The sequence below is a fragment of the Colossoma macropomum genome, unplaced genomic scaffold (genome assembly GCF_904425465.1).
Source record: "Colossoma macropomum unplaced genomic scaffold, Colossoma_macropomum, whole genome shotgun sequence".
Taxonomy (NCBI): Eukaryota; Metazoa; Chordata; class Actinopteri; order Characiformes; family Serrasalmidae; genus Colossoma; species Colossoma macropomum.
This window is the reverse complement of record NW_023494806.1, coordinates 14,474,548-14,492,475: the sequence shown is the minus strand read 5'-3', so window position 1 is coordinate 14,492,475 and position 17,928 is coordinate 14,474,548. Positions and strand designations below refer to the sequence as shown.

Sequence of the window (17,928 nt, the reverse complement as noted above, 5' to 3'; positions counted from 1 at the left end):
TATTCGCCAACTTGTGTTCGATTTTTTCCGGTCCACCTTAAATGGTGCAGCAGTTACGCTCTGGCGCCTCAGGTTCTGAATATAACTGCGGTACTATTTAAGGTGGAACGGGAAAATTAATCCTGAAATTAAACTACTCTGAGTTGAATTTGATCCTGAAAGTAAACTACCAGGATGCTAAATCAAACGAACGTTGTCTTTAATTATTAAAAGGTAAAATACTATGAGAGAAAGTTCCTGAAGCAGTTTTCACTCTCAGAATAGGTCTCCGTGTGGGGTGCTCGTGTATTCTCACTACTGAGAAAAAATTGAGCACACACACACACACTTACCTTAGCCACAGTCACATCAGGAAGTGGAGCTTAGCGTGAAACGTAGACATGTTTTGAGGTGAAGTGGATTTCCCCACATCTATCCGTGCAGGGAAACTACAACCATGTATCGACTGTTGTTTAAGCTTTTCAGTTTCTTTGATTAGCTCTGAGGTAAGTTCATTCATCCGCACCAGCGTTTTCTCAAAACGTGAGGAGTGGATTTGTGCTGAATGCTGGTTTCTTCTTTTTCCTTTCAAGATGTTTCCTTCTCCAACGTCGTTATACAGTGTTCAGACTGGATTAGAAAAAGACTTACTTTTACAGTGCTAACTGTTGGTGCTTTGCAGGTGGGCAGCTAAACCCAGTCACCTGAAGAACTGCTTGGTGCCAGATTGACCCATTTTTACCTTTAAAGTGGTAACAATGTCTCTGGATTCGCATGACAACTCACTGAACATAAATTTTCTGAAGGAGTCTGTGTTGAAAAGGCTCTGTGAGTGTCTTGATAAAGCCAACAGTAAAGGATGGCGAAAGCTTGGTGAGACTGTCAACAGTGACCGTCGCTTCAAAGTGAGGTAAGATCTCAGTTCTGACCAACATGTTCAACCACAAGGTTGGTGAGGTGGCTGGCTCTTGTGAAATCAGAGTTAAAGCTGTTAGTACCTTTAGTTAGTAACCTTTTTTTAAAGCCATTTCAATGATAATATTTTTATTTCTAATTTCAATTCTTTCTCTATCTTCACACTTACTGTTTTGTCTTCTTTCTCTCTATCTCCCCTCTTTTTTTCTTTTTTATTCACTCTCTCTTCCTCTCTCTTTCACGCTCTCTCTCTCTCTCTCTCTCTCTCTCTCTCTCTCTCTCTCTCTCTCTCTCTCACTCACTCACTCACTCACTCTTTCACGCTCTCTCTCTCTCTCTCTCTCTTTTTTTGCTCTCTCTCTCTCGCTCTCTTTTTCTCTCGCTCTCTTTCTCTCTCTCAGTTTAGATGATATGGAGATGTGCTCTCTGAAGGTGCTGGAGGTGGAGGGCAGCCCCTCCCGCAGCCTGCTGAGACTCATGGGAGATCGAGGCTGTACGCTGGGTAACCTGGTGGAGTTTCTCAAGATGATGGGACACAGTGAAGCCATTCAGTGCCTTAAATCAGGTACATGATCAGCCTCCGATTGAATTGTATTAACATAGTAGCATAACAGTTGTACGTACTTACTCTGCTATGAACCTGTACTAGATAAATATGCCCTACACTGTAAAATAACTTACAAATTACAGTAAATTACTGGTTACTAGTTAGATTATGCTCACAGTGATTTACTGTTCTCCGTTATCCAGTGGCCCATGTTATGGACCAAAAAAAAGACCCCCACATATGAAAATTACTGTCTACTACTGTAATTTGCTTGTCTACTTGCTATTGCTTTGTCCCAACCAAGGTGCTCTAAAATAAGCTAATGGTTGAAGTGTATTATATATTACAATATATATGATAAATGATTATAGCCACTCATAGGTGTAAAGTAGCAATATAAGACCAGTAAAGACACTGGGGGGGATTCAGAGTCCATGAAATTATTAGTATAAATATGAAAAAATCCCTGTCATATTGTTTTCAGTGTATAATATAATGAACCTACTCTTCTAAATTGCTAATTTCTGAGGCCATGAATTGTTTCTCTTCTGTACAGTCCTGTATTGTGAAAAAATTACTGTATAAATGCTGGGACTGATTAACAGTGTAAGCATTTGTAAGAATGTGATAGTGGCGTTATGCTATTTACTTTGTTGTAAGATGCTGACAAGGCAGAATCTGTTTAGCTTTGACTCATTCCTTTTTACTTTAATGATTATAAACAGGGATTCAAATCCTCGTACAGCCTCAGTCTGTGGCTGTGATCACTGGACAAAGCATTCGCCTCAGCTGCTATGCTGCTGGAACCTCCACTGTACAGTACCAGTGGTTCAAGGCAAAAGAAGAGGTACATTACTACAGATTTCCTTTTTGGTGAAATTAACTGGTAAGTGTTCACATTAATCAGATGGCAAATGAACTCCTTCAGGTTCCTGGAAGTACCTCACCGGACCTCATAATGAGTCCTGTCCAGCTCCGAGATACTGGCTTCTATATCTGTAGGGTGAACTGCGGTGAATCCTTTGAGTTTAGCCATTGGGCTCAGGTGGACGTGCTTGATGTTATGCCAACATATGGTGAGTTGTTGTTTGCTTTTGCTTAATAAAGAGGGATGAAAGAGGATTTAACTGACTGAACTGCAAGGGATTATAAGGTTTATGAAACTGCATGGTTACAGTTTTACCTTGAGCATAACTAAGAAACATTATCAAATGCGGATCAATCACATGTGAACGATATTCGATCCATTTATTAAGATCAGTATCATGCCTATGCCAATCCAGTAGATCAGATTGGTGCTTCACTGGTTTACAGCGTACTACAAGCAATCTGAACTAGTGTATTTTTATAGCAAATCTGTACTGTTTTTTTTTTTATTTAATACTATTTTGAATCATTATTACTTAATGCCACACAGGGTTGATGTCTCTTCCTTCTGAGGGACGCCTGAGGGTTGTGATTCAGCCTAAGCCACAGTCCCTGCTGGTTGGAGATACTCTATATCTGGAATGTGGGGCTGTGGGAAGACCTCTGCCGCACTACCAGTGGTACAGAAATGGGGTTCCAGTTAAGAATGCCACCAAGAGAAAGTTCAGTGTAAGAGAGTAGAGATGCACTCTTTCTCTTAGATATGGTTGTATTAAACTTTCTAAGAGATTTGGTTTTGGTTTTGGGACTTGTAGGGGTGGGCAAAGTGCCAAAACTATGATATCGTGATACTATACTATAATATCATGAAAACATTTTCACAGTTCATGATACATGACAAATAACATTTTGTTTTTTCTGAGGTTTGAAAGTTGGAATGGACACAATGCACCATGTAGTTAAAAGCTATGAGTATAATTATTTTTACATTTGCATACTGAACAGTACTACATCCTGACAGCAGATCAAAACTGTAAGCCCCTTAAAATCCCAGCTTTATGACATTCTGAGACTTATTAATCAGTGGATCTTGCTTTGATAGGCTAAGCTGCTCAGCAAGCAGGGTACCTTTAGCAGCGCTGCTCTATGAGCTACATTGTGAAATAGGCTATGTGATGGTAAGACAAGTTAGTCAGCCCTAATTGTTTATCATGCAAATTTCTTTTTACAGTTGAATGCATGCATGTGTTGTAGGTTAACTTATACGGTGCTGAGCTTTCCGATCATTACATTCATGTATAAGCTGTAGCGAGGGCAGTCTAAAGTAATAACTTCTATGGCCTTACTATATGAAATGTTTTTCTTGCAGTTAATGTTGTGCACTGAAAAAGCAATGCATTTAAATTACTTGTACCAAATAAATCATTTCCTCATGAACTATTGCCAATTTATTGGCAATAGTTGTAATGATGTAAGATTTTATTCAAGTGGAAGTGACAGATTTAGTTATGTAGAGAGAAAAAACAATGCATCAATTTTTATGTCATTTTTAGTACAGTGACACTATTTTATTTAGGTTTTTTTTTTGTCCTGACTGTGTGCTGATATACACAGTATGCTGAGAAAAACATATCATGGTGTAATTTATTGTGATAACAGTATCAAATTGTCATATTGCCCTCCCCTACTTTGTGGTCTGGTAGCTTTTGTGCAGCCAAGTCTGTTAAAAGCCGTTGCATGCAAGGGAATGACAACACTATACTTAGCATCACCTAATATTGGAGATAATGGCCTGAATTACACTCATTAAAGAAACTGGTGGATTTTTGTGGTTGAATTAGATCTCGTATTTGTCACTGGAGCACCAGGGAAGATACCGCTGTGAAATCTGCTGCAACAACGAGCGAACGTGGAGTAATGAAATAGATGTCCTCGTAGGTATGTCAGCTTTTCATTCAAAAATACATGTAAAGTTGTTTGTACACTGAAAAATATACAATTTCCACATAAATGAAATACTTTACATAAACACGTTTGCCTTTCAGTTTACATACGTTTGGCAATAATCATATTGATGTAATGTGTTTCATTAATTTGGAAATGATTAACGCATTTAAATCAGGTAAATTCAATACATTGCAACACTTTGAATAAGGAAACCTAATAAGCTATCATAGCTTTACTATCTATACCATTCTACTGTATGTAGAGATCAGTTCAAAGTTAACTGCTCTTAATCTGAAACAAAAGGGCCAAGGACAACCTTCCAGTTTTCAGGGGCAACAGAATGTTCTGAAGGTATTCAGTAAGAAATACTGTCTCTTTATGTTTGACTGGGAACTTTGGGCTTTAATTCCTTTCAGAAAATCTGAATCTGGATCTAACTTGCAAGCAACGTGTGGTGACTGCATGCTTGAACATTATTGCCCTGTGTTTCTGCTGGTATTCATGTGCTCTCAATTCCATTTCTTCATAATGATTTGCTGACCGGTTCGCGGGTGGTAACAACTGTAAATGACTTCACACCATAGACTTGAACTTCTGTTGAAAACGCAGGATGTGGTGGTGAGATACAGTCATATGTGCATGTATTGAGCAGCATGGTGTGCATGTGTCAAATCCTGGTGAAATACAGTTCTTTCATTCTGTTCAAGCAGTTTGACTAACAATCGTTGTTTCAGTCTTTTTCAACTTTTAGGCCATGCAAATGCTGATAGTTTTTAGAGATTTTTTTTCTAAATGAAAGGCAAGGAAAACGTGCCTGATAGCCTGTAACAGTACAGTTTGAATTAGATATCAATGTAAAATCAATGTTGGTTGCCTTAAAGTTTTTTAATTGAACTTCTAATAGTAATTTCAGAGAACAGTAAAATGTGTTTTACATATTTGAAGTTCAATTAACGTAAAATTGTAAGGTAACCAGGTTACTTAATGTTAAAACATTGAATATTTTTTACAGTGTATCTGCCATTCACACATGGACATCTGATACACAATGTAGTACATACTGTACGTGAATAAATATATATAAATGTTTTTATTAATGAAGTAAGCAGTGTTTCGAAACAAGTTTTCAGATTTGTTTGGTCCTCTAATAACCTCTATGGGCATTTACGGCACAGTCGTTTGGGTGCTGATTATTTCTGTCCCTTCTTCACTCCGTTCTGTTATCTTACATTCGTTGATACTGAAATGATAAGAATCATTAAGTATGTATTCATTCTTTTATTCATTCTTTGCCAGATGACTTTATTGCCTTTGGACCAAGTAAGTATTTTCTCTTCTACACATAATCGTTAAATGTTTTTCTCAGTATTTAATGTTCTTGGTAATTGTGGTTTTCTTGGTTTCATTTTCAGTGAACAGTCTCGAAAAGCCTTATGGTGAGCAATGCGGAAATGCACTCCACAAAACTTCGAATATTTTGTCATTTGTACCTTAAAATAATTGAAGGGTTTTGTTCCAAAACACATTATAGACCACTCTCGAGAATTTTCATTTTTTTTTTTCATAAGTTGTCGGGAGTGGGCTTTACACATACATGAAATATTAATGTTATATTATGATTAATATCTCCTTGATAAAGTATTTTCCATTAAATGTCAGCTGTTATTATTTTCAAATCCATTCATTTACAAATGGATATTCAGCATTCCATTTCAGATTCTTTCAATGTTTTAATGAATGTTTTAATGCCATTATTTCCCCACAGCCACAGACAAAGTGGCCCTCCTCATTGGGAACATGTCCTATCAGAACCATCCTCAGCTGAAGGCACCTATGGTGGACGTGTACGACCTCACCAACCTGCTTCGCCAGCTGAACTTTAAAGTGGTTTCCCTGCTGGACCTGACTGAGTCAGAGATGCGCAATGCAGTGGAGGAGTTCCTCTCCCTGCTGCACAAAGGCGTTTATGGTAATACAGCTTCATACAAAGGAGAACTCAGTTAGGGGTGGACAGTATGATGATATATTATTATATAGTACGTATATTGTGGGTATCAACATTTTTTCCAGCTCCTAGATTCAGAATGTAATGTTTACAGTTTGTTTATTAGAGTGCTCAAAAGATCTGTTGGTGTTTTGACCACATCTGATTAAACTCTGTCAATCAGATAAACTCTAAGGGACTGTACCTTCATTTCTTCTCATAACTACATAACTCATATACTCATTTCATAGTAGCTACTGCATAATTCATAGCAATTACTGAATAATGAGCCTGCAGTTTAATGGGTCAAGTTGTGAAATGTGTAAGAAAGCATTGCTCAGTCTTATGCTGCACTGCTAGTTTCTCACTTCCAAGCTACAGTTCCTCATTTCTTGGCTTCTCAGGTAAACTGAGTGTGCAAACATATTCTCCTCTCTTTAGGCTTGCTGTACTATGCTGGACATGGTTATGAGAACTTTGGGAACAGCTTCATGGTGCCTGTTGATGCCCCAAACCCCTACCGCTCTGCCAACTGCTTATGTGTGCAGAGCATTCTGAAACTGATGCAAGAAAAGGAGACCGGTCTCAATGTCTTCCTGTTGGATATGTGCAGGAAAAGGTAGGCTGCAATTTGTAGTGTAGCAAAAACATATCTTCTAGTTATGGAACATTTATTGCCAAAATTAACGTTTGTTAATTGTGGAATGTAAGGGTTCTTCTCACAAACATGACAAATACTGTGACCCAACTTGAAAAAATGAAAATGACTAAAACTTCACGTTTCCTCTTTTTTTTGGATATGAAGCTGGGTTGAATGATCAAAAATAAACCTGAATGACGTAACTGATTTAAAATAGATTTTAGTAACATTTTCCAGTTTTAAGTGAAACCTTCTCATTTCCAGTAACTTTTGAGGATAAATCTGTAAATAATATATATTTTTATTTATACATTCTGTATAAATATATATTTACATGGTGTTTCACAATTATGTCTCACTGCCACAACACATTGCCAGTCGTGGTATTTCTTTTACTTGTGCCACATTGTTTTTTGGTTCATGACTTTACAGTTTGCAAGGGAAACATTAAAGTAAAAAGTTAAAAGTAATACAAACTCATTTTTTTCTAATTGAAAATGGTGGGTGATACAGTGGGACTCATGACCCAATGCACAGTACAATGAAAAACGCTTGCAAAATTCATAAATGCAATGCAAATTCACAAAACACTTTCATCAACATGTTCACACCGGAGCTACATTTTACAAATGCACTGCAAATTTCTAGACACACTGCAGACTCACAAAATTCTTTCATCAAAATGACTAAACCTGCGCTACATTTCAGAAACAAGCTACTAATACAGAAAACACACGCAACTTTAGAAACGCTGCGGTCAGTCACAACACAGCATGGTCCGCAACACATTGGAAATATTTCTGGAAGACTCACAAAGGCAATGGAATATCTGTGAGGGAAAATAAGTGGCAGAACCTGATAAGACCATGGACACTTGATTAGCCTGGCTGGCTAGTTAGCTATCTGACATGTCATAGCTGCACTATGTTAGTCGTCAGTCATATCTGGTATTGCTTTTTTACAGTTACACTCTAAAGCTAGTTGCCATTATAATACTGTAATATTAGGTATCTGTTCAAGTAAAGGTTAACTTACATTTACCACTGAATGTATATGCTGCATAAAATTTAAAAGTTTGAATGGCTCAGTCTAGGAATATTTCCGCTGCGTTGTATTGTCTGGATTTGCAGTGTGTTTGTCCACAAACTTTTTTGCTGTAGCAGATAGAGCTCTAATTGATGTACTATAATATGAACATTTTATATTTGTGTTGATGCTTATGACACTAATATATTTATGGTCATGTTTTGCAGTGGCTTTTGAGAATGAGCCATATGATCAAAGTGCTAATTTAAAGTGAACAAATGTGATGTGACCATTTGTGAATGCGTAAGGTGTTAGGATGTCCAAAGCTGTTGCCAGATTTAAAGAGATGCTGCATTTAGTTACAGTTTGGAACATTTACAAAGGTTTATGAGTGACATACTTAAAAAAGGTTAGATATGCTTTCTGTGAACGAACGTTGTGTATATGAGACTTAGGTGTTTAAACCTGCTGCTTTTAAAACTTTTGAAAAGGCATTGTAAAGTATTGGGTCTTTCACAGAAAACTTCAGTTAGCCATTCTATTGTATTTATTGCTAGCCAGTATAAATTGAATCTTTATGGTATATTAATATGGACATTGTTATGTCTTTATTACCTGATTGCTTGCATTTTTCCTGTTTGCACACAGATTGTCATTTTTCAATATCACAAAAATGCCATGAATGTAATTTCAGAAACTTTCATGATAAGGACATGCCAAATGTCATGCTGAAAGTCACAGCCAACATCGTGTTTGGATATGCCACGTAAGTGCTATCGTTAAAGTCTTCAGTTTCACACATTGAATTTGTCATGTTCTTGGAGGTGTAAGAGGTGCATGAGGTTAGCAAAGGTTAACGAAGTCTTCCAAACGACATCTAATCATCGTCACGTCTTTTGAAGGTGTCAAGATGCTGAAGCTTTTGAGTTGAGCTCGAGTGGACTCACCAATGGCGTGTTCATCAAATTTCTGAAAGGGCGCCTCCTGGAGGATGAAAAGATTACTGTGCTCCTGGACAGAGTGGCCGAAGGTGTGGAGATCTTGCTATATATTGTCACTGTTCTAACAAAACCATGTATTTCCAAAACGGTAACTTTATGGAAAATGCAAAAACGTTTTAATGGAAATTAATATAACAAGACTTTATTTCTTGATGGTCTGATTTTGATTTTAATTGGTCTGTTTCTTATGAAATGTTATTGCATGGTGAAGACCAGCGGCTGTGATCATGTAGAAAAATAAAAAATTGAAGAAATGGAGATGCTGGTTTTGATATGACAGCAATGATATGCTGCTTGTTCACTCCAGTAAATTACCTTGTTGGAATTGTTGTATTATAAGCATGTAAAAGCTTTTTTTACAAGTAGGCCTAATAACTAAATCTAACCAACTCACTGATGTAAAAGATGTTCTCATTTATTGGTACTGTCAGATTGGAGTTGGTTTTAGATTAGGAAAATGAGGTTACAGTCTCATGAAAACGTTTGTGCGCCTCAAATTATATGTTTTGTTGATTTTCTTGTGAAAATAAGTCAACAGATCCTCTTCACATTTTAATGCAAAACATAAAATGTGGCCTGTGCAAAATTATGTGGCAATTTATGTTTTAGAGGTTTTTTCCAGGAAGTTAAACTCAGAAATTGTGCATTTAAAATTTGCAGAAAATTTCCATATTTAATTGTTCTCTGTAGAGGATGTGTTGACTTATCTTCACTTCAACAAATCAACAAAACATGGACAGGAGGTATTCAAACTTGTTATTTTGTTATTTGGTAATCATACTGATCCGTAGGGCATTCCTGTGTGCTGTGTTGTGTTTTGTGGTTTGTGCTGGGTTGTAGATATGGGCCAGTTTGACCCAACTAAAGGGAAGCAGGCTCTTGAGATCCGCAGCAGCCTGTCAGAAAGACGCTCCCTGACTGACCCCATCTTGCCTGGAGACTGCTCAGACGTGGCCCAGGCACACAGCCTGCTCTGGGCTAAAGCACATGGTAATGCTAAATCATCTCAAGAAAAAAAATCTTCATCAGAATCCCTTCCTCTACAGTGAGAGGTTGTATAGTGATAGACTTTGTCATTGCCACTGTTTTCTCAAAGAGATGTTTAGGTAGTAAATGGGTTTTCTAACATAGAATTGCTATTGTGAGGTTAGAGGAATAAAAACTTAACTTATTGTTTTTTACTCCAGAACTACCAGAGAGCATGACACTGGACTTCGACTGTGGCGTGCAGATAAAGATGGGCTTTGCAGCCGAGTTCTCCAACGTGCTGGTCATTTACACTAGCATTGTGAAAAAGCCAGAGGAGATGTCCTCCTGCCAAGCTCACCTCATTAACCTCTCAGTGAGTCTATTTCAGTTGTACTGAGAAAAAGATCTCCCAAGATGTTCAATCCAACAATTCCTTGCACAGGTTATGCATTTATTAAGAAGTTCTTTTCAAATGGTGTCCTCAATTGCTCATCAGTTTTTTTTCTAATTTATGATGCTTTGGGGAACATTAGGTAATGAAACATTAGTATATGATCGGTGTTGCGTTCACTTTTGTGTAGCATGGACAGAGTTTTAAGATGTTCTCTTGGCCTGTTTCTGCAGGATCTGGACCCTAAACTGATGAATAAAGAGACCCCAGAAGAGACAGGGAGTTACCTGCTCTCAGGCAGTCTCCCCCAGCACTGCCTGTACACCAGACTAAGCTCCCTGCAGAAGCTCAAGGTAAAACTCATATTTAGGCTAGAAGGTGAAGATGCCTAATGTTTTATTAGTATTTAGTTGTACCTTAGTAGTATTTTAGTACTGCTTAGTGGCTAGCGAGAGTTATGCTTAAAAAATGAAAGAGAACTAAATAATGAACATAATAAGGAACAACATATTAAATAACACTCAAACAGAAAAAAACTACAGAGCCAGAGCGAAGACTTGTCAGTACAGTTGGTTCAGTAATGCAAGTGGAAAGTTCATAGAGCCACAACTAATTGCCCCCACGCAAGTATGCCACGCAAGATTTCAAAACGTCCCCCAGACTAAAGAGAAGGTGGGTAAGAGAGACACTAGCAGTCATATGAAAAGAATTGCAGGTCAACTTGAAAGCAACAGGGACTACAGTTTCATAAAAAACAATAAGCAATGAATTCCATCACAATCATCTACACTCTACCTACACACCACTCAAAACGTCTTTGCTAAAGAGAATTGAGGCATAGAAATGCACATCTAAAATTTACATACAAGCATTTACACTAATCAGAACTTTTTTGGAACTGTGTTCTCTGGTCAGACGAAACAAAAATAGAACTTTTTGGCAGTAATTCAGCTTGTCGTGTTTGGAGAAATAAGGGTTGTGCGTATGATCCCAAGAACACCATACATGCAGTGAAGTACAGTGGTGGGAGTATATGGGGCTGCTTCTCTGCAAAAGGTAAACATTAATGGAGCAACGTACTGAGAGATTTAATACAGTTCTTAGATTGAATTTAAATTAAATTAGAAACTGGGGAAAAGATGGACCGCAAATATTCAGCCAAAACAACTAAAGACTAGTTTCTAAAAAAATGTAGGCGCTTGCATGGCCTAGCAAATCTTCTGACTTGAATTCCATTGAATATTAAGGGAGGATGTTGAAATTGCAAGTCCATCAGAGGGAGCCTCATAACTTTGGGAAATTAAAGACGGTTTGCCAAGAGGAATGAGCCAAAATTGAACATCAATCTTGCAAAAAACTAATTTCTTGTTATGGTGAGTGTCTCAAAGCTGTAATTGCCAAGAGTGGCCTTGCAAGAAAGTACTAATGTACTAATGTACATACTGTTTGTGAATTTGAAACAGATATATTCACTGGAAGTACACTGAATAACAAAAACAAGTGTCTGAATACTTGTTTCCCCTCACTGTAGACAATAAAAACTGTAAACTCCTTTTTAAATTATTTTTACAGTTGACCCTAAGATTTTTTATGTTGGCCCAAATATGAGTGCAAACTTGAATATTACTGAATATTATTATAGTCGGTTGTGTTCAGTCACCATGCTGCATTGACATACTCCCTGTTTCCTCCACCCCACAGGAGAAGCTGGTTTTCACCGTGTGTCTGCAGGCCGAATTCACATCTCTGGATGAGCAAGTCCAGTGGACCAAGGAGGTGGACATCGGGAAACCCCTTATAGCCAAGCTGGACCTCCACCGGCCCACCAGGAGGAACAGCTGCCAGCAGACATGCCACATGCCCCACAGCCCCTGCACCAGCCCCATCCCCAGCCCAGGAGCTGAGCGGCTACTGCTACAGCAGATCCCCTGTTTCCACCCACAGCACAGCAACCCCTACCTCAACGTCTATGAGCCCTTGCATGGCGCTGCTGGGGGCTATGGGAACTCTCTGCATGGTGATTATGCGTATCACTATGAGGATACTCCTTATTCTCCTTACATGCCCTTACCTAGTGTGCCCATTGAAACCACTGATGACATCGAAGATGTGCAGAATAAATTCATGAATAGCTTACATCTATACAATCAGCCTTGAATATGTAATCAGGCACTGGGACTGACAGACAGAACATTACGATTCCCAAGCAATATCTGGAAAAACGTTACGTCCTTTAGATGAAATTTAGATTATTTTAGGTTATTCAGAGATCACAACCATTTTTTCAACTGTGAAGATACTTTTGCACAGAAAACAGGGATTATTACAGTATACAGTAGTTATATGGTGTATTGTTGTTAATAATTTATAATTCCTAGGACTTCACAGTCCTCACTTATGTCGTTGTATTACCTCCATATATATAATACAATTAAAAAAATGTAGTATATTAAATTAAAAGTTTGGAAGGAGGACCATGCCAGAAGCTCCCCGTACTCTACCTTCTATTTACCATGACAGAGCACCACCTCCTCATCTCCTTTCCTGTTCCTCAGTCCTACCTGGGTTCATCGAGGGGCTTTCTAGTTTAAAGCAGAATCATACAGTCTTTTCACATACCACCATATGTTAAAGCCATGGTATGAACTCGCAAAATAAACATATTCAAAATGAATATGTGATGCATTTTAATAAAGTATTAATGAGTATTAAAGTGTATTTTCAAGATGATTATAAAGAAGCAGATTTTTCACCAAAAAACTTTATTTTGAAAACAAAAACAAAAAGTATGAAGATTAAAGCTGAACATTACTCTATATTAAGTTAACATTCTTTTTAAAAATCATAGGCCATGGTTCTTGTGTTCTCCGAACGCTTACATGATCCACAGATTATGTGTATGGATAAACAGACTACTGATGATTTCTGTGACACATATATTTGTTTTCAAATTGCAGTGTTTTAGGACATTTACAGTAAAAGTACCAGTAACATGGTTCTTTACATCACAGTGCACTTTTCCTCAGCCTTGGATTTAATCTCCACCAGCGTGGCCTGAGCCTTCTCTTTGATCTGCTCCATGTCCATATTTTGAATGTTCTGCATTTGACCCAAAATGGACTGATCTTCTTCCTCCTGTGGAGCATTTTCATCCACCATCTTTACCAGTTCCTCAGGCACATCGATGTCATCTCCTGCCTGCTGGATCATGATCTCATCCTGCTCACTCTACAAAGAGTCAAAAATAAAGCAAATGACAGCTGATTTATTTCTCACTGTCTTATTATCTCATGACATATTAAATTCTAATGTCTAATTCTTATTAGTAATTATAAATTCTGGATAAACTGATGGATAAAAGCAATATTTTTTTTCGGAAATCAAACGGTACACAATTTTCCCCTTAATGCAAATGTAGTCAATCAATCAAGACTTGACTGGTGTATGAACACTTCTTCAGGTTTACACTGGGGCTGGTGGTCATACAGCTAAAAACAGTACTAGCAGCCATCTTGAATCCTGAATTATGTACAAATTTTTGTCCATTTTTATAGGTAACAGTGTGTCCTACGGTGTCAGAAAACACATTAGCAACAGAGTCTGAGGCAACAGAGTGATGATTTAGGCATGCTGTCTTGAATGATGTACAGTAGTTAAGTATAAGCTTCTGTTATTTAGCTACGTTAGTCTTGTAGGTCCAGTGCAAAGCTAAAGAAGAAACCTTCAAACACCATGCCATGGCTGATCGACTACATTTGGAGCATCTGGCAAACTGTACATTTGTTTTTTGATCAAAACATTTGTCTTTGAGCTGCTCTTCATATTTCATCCAGTTCTTAACTTCCAACGCTAAACTACTGTTTGGAAACAGTCTGCATGGATTTATCAGTGTGTGCAGAGTTACACTGCATGGTGCTTAACCTCAGCAGTGACAGATGAACTAAACTCTCTCGGTCATTTATGGCCTCCCAAAGCTGTTAATTCTTTTTCTGTGCTCTAATCTCTTGGCGTGATGCAGCACTGCTGGGGTTGGTTGTGCACAAGTGCCGCTACTGAGCTGTAACCACTCATACTGTGAACTGTTGCTATTCTGGTGCTGCACTGTGAGGAATCAACTTGTATTCAAGTAAGAAATCTCACCTTTGGCAGACGGTACTTTTCTCTTAGACATGACCTCAGGCAAGCCCGTTCTGCTTTTTTTGTTGCAAACTCAGCATCTCTTTCCATTCTTTATGCAAGAGAGGAATAAAAGGAGCAGAGGAGCAGAATGGACAGAAATTATTAAATTATATGGATGTCTGTTGAATTCCTTTATTTGTTTCTAATTATATAGTTTGCATTGTTACAGGCTGATAATACGTTGCATTGACTCCATCCACCCTGTCTTGACTCCAGGCTTTTACATTTTTTTTTTCTATTTTAAGACATTAATGCAAAATATACAAAAATGTACTTGTAAATTCTGTAATTTATCCATGTTTCGTAAGCAGCTTATAGTCAACCAAAATGTAAATGTAACAAGACATTACACAACAAATGGATACTACCATTAAAATGTTGGAATCACTATTTTCAATAATATAAAAGTAATTTTGTGTCAGGTACATACATAACATTATTGTAATATGATGCTAACATTTAAAAAATTCCAAATAATTTGTAGGAATATGTAAAAGAAATTTTAAATGATTAGATGATTCCATATTGAGATTGTACAGCATCAAGAATGAACTTATAATAAAATGAATATTCTGAATGCCTATTTGAAAAGCGCTGAACAAGCAGCTACTTATAGTTAACCTAATAAGAGGTAGATAATTAGTTTATTAGTTAATAATATGCTATTTTTAATTATCATAACTTATGTTGTTCCTAAAATACTTTAAATTGTGATTAAACCATCGGTTTACCTTTTTAGATATTTATTTTATATTGTTTTATAATATTTAAATCTACACTGCATAAGTTATTATTCAATAACATTTATTAGTATGGTAAGTGATTTCAAACTTTTGTACGTCCAATAAGTGCCTTAAACATTAACAGACAAACCCCTGAGATGAATATACATCTATTTTGTTACAAAATTAATATCCCAGGATTCCTCTAAAGTGAGTTATTCTGTAATTTGTGTGCTACAATTAAAACCTTACAGTTAGTGTGGAGGAAACTAAAGCAGGAAGGAATCTGAAGTGACACCTGCGGCCTCTTAAAAATAAAGGCTGCGTCCAAAACCACAAACCACCACACTAGACAGTGTGCTGAAAAAGGAACACCACCAGTAGAAGTGCATTCTTTAGTACAGCACCGCAGAATGTAGTTTCGGACATAGCCATAGATTTAAAAATAGTGCTTGCCTTAGACGTACAGTTCTAGGAAATACACTTAAATTTGGTCTAGAACCTTTAACGTAGAGGGTAACCTTTTACACTGGCATTCCTCATTTACTAAAATGTTATTTTTTTGGAACCACCCGTTAAAAAGTTCTTTAAGCAACCTCAGGACCTCCAGTGGCTTTGCTCCAAATAACCCTTCTGGCATATTTATTTTTAAGAGTGCACAGTTAAAAATTAAAACCCTGCACCGTCATGCAGTCAGACTTCAGAATCTGTGCCTGTGGAGGAACTAGAGATGTTGGACTTACTTCTCCTCCACCAGCTGTTTCTGGTACTCCTCATATTCCTCTCTTGACATTCCATCGTGGGACATTTTGCTGATAAGTCTTCCTTCTTCAGCAGAAAACTCACAATGTTTCTCCTCTGAAGAGCCATCCTACAAAAGCCTACCATACTTTTCCTTTTTTTGTGAATGAAAGTTCATCCTGGCCTCATGATTGGTCTGCTTGCAGGGTAAATCCAATGCGAGGCTGTCCAGCCTGACAAGCCTGCAGACTGGTTGCATCACCAAGGACACACTGACAATGACTGTGGCCAAAAAAAGAGAGAACAGCTTTGCCAAACTTCATAAGCTGGACTTACTGTTCTGCTCTCTGCAGTCAGGATAAAGGTGACAGTCACTTACAGTGTGGTTTTTAACTGACTGAAACAGCGACCCATCTGCAAGCATTTTACAGCTTAACTGCATCAAAGTGCACAGAATATAACATACAGTGTCCAGTCTGTGTGTGGCGTCCCTGCTGGTGTACTGTGGTAGTGCAACATTTAAGTTATCTAGATAGAGATCTCAGTAGTCTGATTTTACAATCGACAATGTGTTTTAAAATTAACAAAGGCAATCTTCAAATATGACCATTCTCTATCCGTACTGTGCAAAGGAGAATATGCAGAAAAATCATCAAAAATAATCAACTGTGGTATTACCACGTTTGTGAGTGTTCTAAAAATACATAGACAATTCAATTGACACTGAAATTTCAATATAGAAATAGCTTTGCATCTACAATGTTTTGGACATTTCTGAGTTCATGAACCCACCAATGAGCTCACCAACACCATTGTAAGTAAAACGGCCTTTGTCCACACAAGACTGCTTGTGCTACAAGTACAGTAGCGTAAAGTATTTCTCCAAAATAAATATCATTTTGTTAAAGAGGGATTCACACACGCACACACATTATCTAAGCCGCTCATCCTTCTGGGTCATGGGGTACTGGAGTCTACTCAGCGTTCGCTGGGCAGGAAACACCCTGGGTGGGCCGCCAGTACATCACAGGGCAGACACACAGACACATACATTCACACGCATACACACTCACACCTAGAGCCAATTTAGTGTCTCCAATTCACTTGACTGCATGTTTTTGGACTGTGGGGGGAAACCGGAGCTCCCGGCGGAAACCCACACAGACACAGGGAGAACATGCAAACTCCACACAGTAAGGACCCTGGTCAACCAGTCAGGGAATCAAACCTAGGCCTAAATAGAAATTCCACCTTTTCAATTTTGTTTTCACATTTGTGGCATAATTAAGTCATTGATTTGTAACAAAGTAATTCAGAGTGGTTTGATGTGAAATAGTTCATTCTAGAGAAACCTACTGACTTTACAGTGGTGTTGATAGGAACCAGGGGTTGAGATGTCTACCACGCATCTATAGCCATTTTATTTACTATCCAAAATAACCAATAAACCTACGTGTCTTCGGAGTTGATAATGGTGAAACAATCTATATTGTGGCGTCAGGGAAGAGGAACATGTGGGAAACATTGCGCTTTAAAGGCAATTGCTCTTTTATTGGCTGCTGAAACGGCCGACATAGCAGGCAGGTCACTTATGTAGCCATACACTTCCCCTTGATTACAGACACTGACGCCATATTGACTAACCCACAGCCCAACACTGAATGTCACAATAACCACATGTGCACATGTTCACACTAACAAGAACTTGCTTACAAGCCTCTCCTCCTGCGAGTGTGGCGCCTTCTGAGAGCTTGCGTGCCTGGCCGCTCCTCACATGGCAGCATAAGCCAGTAGTGGGATGCTACAGTAGAGTATATTCTGAAAAGAATACGTTTTCTTTGAGGCCTATTTCACCTCACAGCACCCTGCATGTACCTCTTCGCCATGAATAGGTTTTAAAAAGCACTTTTAAGGCCAAAATCATATCTCGAAACTAGTGTTTTGGACATTAGGCAGTGTATTCATAACGATTTTAGGTAATAACTTTGTATGATGTAGCTTTTAGAAGCTTCAGACGTCT

At 38.0% G+C, this 17,928-nt stretch overlaps 2 protein-coding genes across 4 annotated transcripts; one reads left to right on the top strand and one right to left on the bottom strand.

Moving 5' to 3' along the window:
* The first annotated feature begins 342 nt into the window (after nt 1–342).
* On the top strand, nt 343–13,530 carry malt1 (MALT paracaspase 1). 3 transcript variants are annotated; one of them, XM_036599224.1, is made up of 18 exons: nt 343–485; nt 662–889; nt 1,296–1,459; nt 2,167–2,288; nt 2,370–2,517; nt 2,859–3,037; nt 4,150–4,246; nt 4,559–4,606; nt 5,552–5,575; nt 5,668–5,691; nt 6,021–6,224; nt 6,681–6,858; nt 8,600–8,671; nt 8,808–8,935; nt 9,747–9,896; nt 10,094–10,248; nt 10,500–10,619; nt 11,968–13,530. In XM_036599224.1, the coding sequence occupies exons 2-18, from the start codon at nt 738–740 to the stop codon at nt 12,421–12,423; spliced, it is 2,421 nt and encodes an 806-aa protein (XP_036455117.1). In that variant the 5' UTR covers nt 343–485; nt 662–737; the 3' UTR covers nt 12,424–13,530. The 3 variants fall into 3 exon arrangements, with proteins under 3 accessions (XP_036455117.1, XP_036455118.1, XP_036455119.1); XM_036599225.1 differs by lacking the exon at nt 4,559–4,606; XM_036599226.1 differs by lacking the exon at nt 343–485 and having other exon boundaries at nt 804–889; nt 1,301–1,459.
* Nucleotides 13,249–16,043, bottom strand: cplx4b (complexin 4b). The gene is made up of 3 exons (XM_036599227.1): nt 15,911–16,043; nt 14,407–14,494; nt 13,249–13,494 (listed from the first exon to the last, which is right to left on the bottom strand). Exons 1-3 carry the CDS (start codon nt 15,973–15,975, stop codon nt 13,267–13,269), a joined length of 381 nt encoding a protein of 126 aa, XP_036455120.1. The 5' UTR covers nt 15,976–16,043; the 3' UTR covers nt 13,249–13,266.
* Between the last annotated feature and the right edge of the window lie 1,885 nt (nt 16,044–17,928).

What these genes read in the sequence shown, in the direction of transcription:
- cplx4b (XM_036599227.1), bottom strand. Translation starts at nt 15,975, where the DNA reads ATGTCCCACGATGGAATGTCAAGAGAGGAATATGAGGAGTACCAGAAA. An exon ending in AAACAGCTGGTGGAGGAGAA is followed by an intron (nt 14,495 to 15,910) that starts GTAAGTCCAACA and finishes TCTTGCATAAAG; the next exon opens with AATGGAAAGAGATGCTGAGT. An exon ending in AAAAGTACCGTCTGCCAAAG is followed by an intron (nt 13,495 to 14,406) that starts GTGAGATTTCTT and finishes GACTCTTTGTAG; the next exon opens with AGTGAGCAGGATGAGATCAT.
- malt1 (XM_036599224.1), top strand. Translation starts at nt 738, where the DNA reads ATGTCTCTGGATTCGCATGACAACTCACTGAACATAAATTTTCTGAAG. An exon ending in CAGTCTCGAAAAGCCTTATG is followed by an intron (nt 5,692 to 6,020) that starts GTGAGCAATGCG and finishes ATTTCCCCACAG; the next exon opens with CCACAGACAAAGTGGCCCTC. An exon ending in TTGGATATGTGCAGGAAAAG is followed by an intron (nt 6,859 to 8,599) that starts GTAGGCTGCAAT and finishes ATGTAATTTCAG; the next exon opens with AAACTTTCATGATAAGGACA.